Source organism: Alosa sapidissima, chromosome 12 (assembly GCF_018492685.1).
Source record: "Alosa sapidissima isolate fAloSap1 chromosome 12, fAloSap1.pri, whole genome shotgun sequence".
Classification (NCBI taxonomy): Eukaryota; Metazoa; Chordata; class Actinopteri; order Clupeiformes; family Clupeidae; genus Alosa; species Alosa sapidissima.
This window is the reverse complement of record NC_055968.1, coordinates 22211855-22217854: the sequence shown is the minus strand read 5'-3', so window position 1 is coordinate 22217854 and position 6000 is coordinate 22211855. Positions and strand designations below refer to the sequence as shown.

Here is a 6000-nt window from a genome sequence, read left to right as displayed (position 1 = left end):
GAAAAAAGGACAAAAGGGACCTTCGTCCAAACTTTGCCCAAAACGCTTGCCTCAGCACTTTCATCTGAGTCCATCATAAAACAGGGCCTCCGAAACACTTAGCGTACATTAAAGAATTATGAAGAATTCCACTCCAGGCTGCTCAAAACGCCTTTCCATCATGCAAACGGTTTTACGAGACTTTGCCCCTCCCCAAGTCCACACAAACACACACACACACACACACACACACACACCTTTAAGCGCTTCAGCTTGCCTGTGATTTAATTAGCCACATTTTGACTGGCACCTTCAGCCCCCTAAACAACCCAGCACCCGTCACTCATCCATCACCATGCGTACTAGCAGCCGTGTCGGACATACAGCAGTATAATGATGAGTGGTCGAGCTGTGCTGCTGTGGCGGCTTCCAAACTGCCGTGTGGGGGAATAGGCCAACGACACCAGCGGACCGTTAATCCCGAGACCAGAGGCCGCGATGTGTCCGCAGCAGCCGTGGTGTAGGGGAGGGTAGAAGCGGGGTAAACGAAGCATCTCAGCACACGCAGGACTCCCAAAGAGGGTCTGGGGTCTCGTTAAATGCACATTTTTTAATGAACGCTAATTAATCTGCGGACCCCGGCATTTTTAAAGAGAGATGGATAGTGGAGCATATACTGCCGACACCAGCTGTTGCCCAGTGCTCCAGAGAAACTGCCCACGCAGGTTAATTGGCGCGTTCAATCAATAATATGCTGGGGTCACCTTTCTGAGGGGCTACAGGGATGGCCATATGAGAGGAGCGTGCCAGGTGGGCCAGTCTGGCAGGACATCCAAGTGGGCCAAATCTGGCCAGTGCCCGGTCCGTGCCCACTGCTGTGAGACAGTACTGGGTGCTCAGAGGGCAGAGGGGGCATGCTGGCAGATGCCAACTCAATCACTAGTGCCTCCTCAGACCCTTGCCACCCAGAGGCTCTTCACTCATGATAAAACCAACACTGGAGACCTTTACCTTTAACCTTTACCCTTAACCCATGCAGTCGACCCAGTCAGTTCAACTTTACCCAAGCAGTCTCCCCTTTAGTGCTTTCTCTCCACATTGTGGTCACTGCCTGCCCCTGCCCCCCCCCCCCCCCCCCCCCCTTTAGAGCCCATTCTTCTCACCCTCACCCCCTAAGCACTCTCTCCTTGTATTCTAGCTGACTTGGTCTGGTGTGTTAGAGTCCTTCTCCCCCTCTTGAGTTGTTCATCAGCGTCCATCTCCTCTCTGCCCAGTCCTCCCCGGTCCATGCGTTAAAAGCGCAGTGGAGGTGTGCTTTCTCCTTACCTGCATTCCCTCCTGTCCAGAGATGCCCACGCCGACGTCAGCAACCTGGATCATGCTGACATCATTGGCTCCATCACCTAGGATTAACGTTCCAATAGAGAGGGGAGGGGATGGGAGGAGAGGAGGGAGAGAGGGTATAGGAAATGAGAAAAAAGGTGAGAGATTTATGCCCACTGCGCTCCACAAAGACGCTCAGCCTGGCTCAGCAGTCGCAGCAGCGTGAAAATAAACAAATCACACCCAAGTGTAGAATTAAACATGCACACATCCCTGCACAAAGATTGTGTGTGTGTGTGTGTGGGTGTGTGAGAGAGATCACATCACTACATAAATGTCACCACTATAGAAATCAGCCCCATCCATAAGGGAGGGAGTAATAATAATAATAATAATAATAATCATCTTTATTTGTATAGCACCTTTCATACACAAAATGCCGCTCAAAGTGCTTTACATTTGGAGCATGTAACACAATAATAGAGAAGAGTCAGTGAGAAAGAGTCCCCACATGAATACTGTGTGCAGTAGACCTGAGAAAGTCATGGGAGTGTTAATATTATGTGTCTGTGTGCAGGAAAGAATGTGTGTGTGTGTGTGTGTGTGTGTGTGTGTGTGTGTGTGTGTGTGTGTGTGTGTGTGTGTGTGTGTGTGTGTGCGCGCGCGCGCGCGCATATATGTCTCGGGAGTAGGAGAGGTGAAGATAGCATGGATGCATTCCTGAACTTGATAGCTTGGGAAACAGAAATGGGCTCCACTTCACTGCCAGATATCAGGCAGCAGGGGGTGGGGGAGACAGAGCGAGATAGATATCGTTTTTTTTTACTCTTTAAACCCCTTTATGAAAGGACTATATGGATCAAAAACACCTTAAAAAGCAACCATGTAGCACCCCTAACTACACCAATACAATGAGAGAGAGAGAGAGAGAGAGAGAGAGAGAGAGAGAGAGAGAGAGAGAGAGAGAGAGAGAGAGATGGAGAGAGAGGTGGAGAGAGAGTGAGAGAGTGAGAGAGTGAGAGAGTGAGAGAGTGAGAGAGTGAGAGAGTGAGAGAGTGAGAGAGAGAGAGAGAGAGAGAGAGAGAGAGAGAGAGAGTTATCTATTACACTCCTATTTCAGCAGGACAGCAGAGGTGAGCGTTTTAGGCAGATTCTGAAAAGCCGGGAGTCCGGATATGCTCACAAACAGGTGCAGTTCCAATGGGCACCAAAGGGAGGGTGTGGGAGTCAGTGCATGTGTATAGGTGTGTGTGTGTGGGATTGTGGGATATGGTAAGTGAACATGTGTATTGCGTGCAAAACAGTAAACACGTTGTTCTAGGACAATTTCAAAGTTCTACAGCCTGAGACACTTAACTGTTTTTGCAAGCAAACCGGCTGGTGGAGATTTACAGAGATGATGATTACTGATTTTTCCAATGCAACTGTTGTCATTCCGTGCTTGCTTAAAAGAGTGTATTTCACAAATTAAAACAGTGCAAGACCTGACGATGATGCTGATAACAGAGAACAGCTGCATCACTGAGTTTTCGGGGAGGCTTGCACTGTTTTCATGCTTTTTCTTACCATCCCAGAGACCGTGGGCTCTGCAGAGCATTCTTTTTCTAAATTGAAACTGATGAAGCTACCTGAGGAGCTCAATAGGACAGTCGTCTCTGGACTTGCCATTCGATTGGTCAGAAAATGTCGGAAAATACAGCTAGCCTATGACTTAAGTCAGCATCTTTTTATGTATTTGGGCCTAGGCCTATGTGTGTGCAGTCATAGCAGTGTTCAGTTCAGTTACAGTGTGTTGTGGTGTGCCGTCTTCAGTGTTTTTTCATGCGTTATGGTGCGCCAATTTGCTGTGGTGCGCATGGCTACTCCCGATTTTGTCAATCATCTAATCTCTGTATATGCGTGCTGTAATATAGGCAGTATCCCATCCTGTCCTTTTTATGGTACTTGTGGACATTGAATCATGACGTGCTGTAGTAGGGTGCCGTCTTGATAATCCTGCATAAGGGCCCAGTGTTACGCCGGCTCGTTATGCCACTGTATGTAAGGGTGTGTTTCAGGAGAGTGGGTTGATGAAAAATGTGTGTGAGTGCTGTTGACTCCAGGTCTGAGGAGGAAGTGGCGTGACGAAGTGTAGAACACACACACACACTTAGGGAAGCGACATCAGCTCATCATCAAGAGTAATTAGAGGAGGATGTGGAAGTTTGATATTTCTGACTCGAGCATCCGGAGGCACTCACATGATGACTCGTGCCAAAACCCAGAGCTGCTCAGGACTTGTAATTAATCAGGCCTGAGTATATGCCCTGCATATTCCCTCTCTCTATGTGTGCCGCTGCCTCCACAGACCATAAATTATAAATATGGCTCAAATATGCCCCTGTTCCATGAATCACTGTTGTTGAACGCGCAGACGGATTCCGATTTTTTGATTACGTCTGAGTTTGTGACCGGAGGCTTTTAAAAGCAGCAGCAGCAGCTCTGGGACTATGCAGGTGCTTTTGTCAAGGAGTAAATAAATAAATAAATACATAATAATAAAGAACAAAACAAAAGCAAATGTAGCCCTTCGCTGTGGCAGCAGGATATTGAAAGACCTTGTTTTACATCTCGCTCATTCCTCAACTTCCAAAAGTTCACTGGTGTCCCAGAATAACCCTTCCAAGTGCACATTTGTGTGTCAGTATGGACGGGAGTGAATGAGCATAAGAGAGAGAGAGTGTGTGTGTGTGTTAAAGAATGAGTGCGAAAGTAAGACTGTGTGTGTGTCTGTGTGTTGTGTGTGCGCGTCTGAGTGTGTGTGTCAGAGACGTTGAAGCTGTTCTGTGAAGGAAGCCATCTGGGTAATTAACTGGAGTGCAGTGTGAGCTTGTTACGAGGTGACGAGCAGGAGCAGAGAGACGTACCGTCACAAGCACGCGCCTGCAACACCACTAAAATATTTACAGAGACACAGATTCTGCAATCAATCTTCAACATCCACTCAGATGAAGAGTGTGTGTGTCTGTGTGTGTGTGTGTGTGTGTGAGAGTGAGTGAGTGAGTGAGTACATAGTGGATTATTTCAAACTGACATCTTGTGTGTGTGTGGTATGATAAGAAGTTGAAACTGTGTGTGTGTGTGCGCGCATCTTGTATTTTGTTTCTAGTTCCTTAAATCTGCCCAAAGATATCCAGTTATCTCACAGACACATGATCTATTTAGGGCTAGTTTTCCATTACCACTGTCTTTGTGGAAAGAGGGGAGCAGAGGGAAAGTAAAACTCTCTCAAATGGAAGTAAAAATGGAAAAGTCAAGTATCATGAGTAAAAATAATGTGAGACAGGACAAAAAAAAAAACAGACCAATTGACTAACATAAAGCCCATGCGTAAGGCAATGTGACAAGCCTATAAACGTGACATGTCATCCCACAAAATATGCCTATATAGTTCTGCTAGGGCTTCCTGCTACAATTAAATATGCAATAGATGTCACTGTAACAAAGAAGAAAGACTATGAGCTGTAAACCTGCAACGGCTCTCAGATGAAACATCTGTTTTATCATGCACATAATATTTTTTTATTGTTTTCGGATGCTTTGCCCACTGAAGCATCTAAGCAGGAGATGTTTAAAAGAGAGAGATGAGGTGTGGTGGGGTGAGGCAGGGTGAGTGAGGTAGTGAAAGGGGGGGTTGGGCCTTACCGATGGCCATGGTCATGACCTTGAGCTTGTTGCGCACCAGCTTGACCACCATGCTCTTCTGCAGCGGCGTGGAGCGGCAGCACAGGACCGAGCGGCAGCTGCGCGCCACCGCCAGGAACTTGTCCTCCAGGCTGCGGTCCAGCGCGTAGGCCAGCGTCCGCCCGTCGATCACCAGGCCCAGCCGGTGTACCAGGAACGGCCCCGACGAAGACGCCGAGGACGAGGTCGAGGACGACGACTTGGCAGGGGAGCAGGAGAACGGGGACAGGTGGAAGGCGCTGAACTGCTGCTGCTGCTGCTGCTTGGTGGCACTCGGGTGGGCGGGGGGCGAGGAGCCGCACAGGAACTTGGACTGGATGTAGTGCAGGCTTTCCTCCAGCAGCACGGCACAGGCCTCCTGTGAGGGACAGGGGTGGGGGGGGCAGAGGTCAGGGAGGGGGGGAGAGGCCAGAGATCACAGAAATCTGCCACACAGCGAGAGCTGACAAACAACATCTGGCAAGCGGATAAACCAGCCATGCCAAAACAAGCTCTGGTACACAGTGACTGCAGTGAAATGATGCAGTAGTCAGCTCCAATCTGATAGCATCCCATATGAGAACACATACTTTGTACATAGTGTGAGAACTAAGGGGAGATATGATGGGAGATGGTTCATACAACCCATACGCTGGGGAGGAAGTCGGGAGACGTGCAGGAGAGTGCAGATTCTTAAATGAAAATTGGGGATTTAGAAGCCTCCATGTATGGGATGATAACCCAGAGACTGACATGCAGCATTTTCAGTTAAAACAAACAAACAAACAAAACGAAAACAGTAATTCCACCTTGAAGTAACAATACCAGCAAAAATGTCCCAACTCACATTCTGATGTTTGTTGCTGGGGCATCTACTGAAAGACCCCCGCCCCCCTCAAGTGTGGCAAAAGAAAGAAGGGCAGGAGAACTTCTCAGAGCTTCACACAAAGAACACTCAGAAACACTCACACTGTGGTGAAATATCTAAAGCATACA

General features: G+C 48.1%; 1 protein-coding gene across 1 annotated transcript in view; it reads right to left on the bottom strand.

Moving 5' to 3' along the window:
* atp10a (ATPase phospholipid transporting 10A) overlaps nt 1-6000 on the bottom strand; it is a 39054-nt gene that overhangs the window by 10020 nt on the left and 23034 nt on the right. The window contains 2 exon segments of the mRNA XM_042057758.1: nt 1304-1382; nt 4987-5383. Coding sequence (XP_041913692.1) covers nt 1304-1382; nt 4987-5383 — 476 coding nt within the window.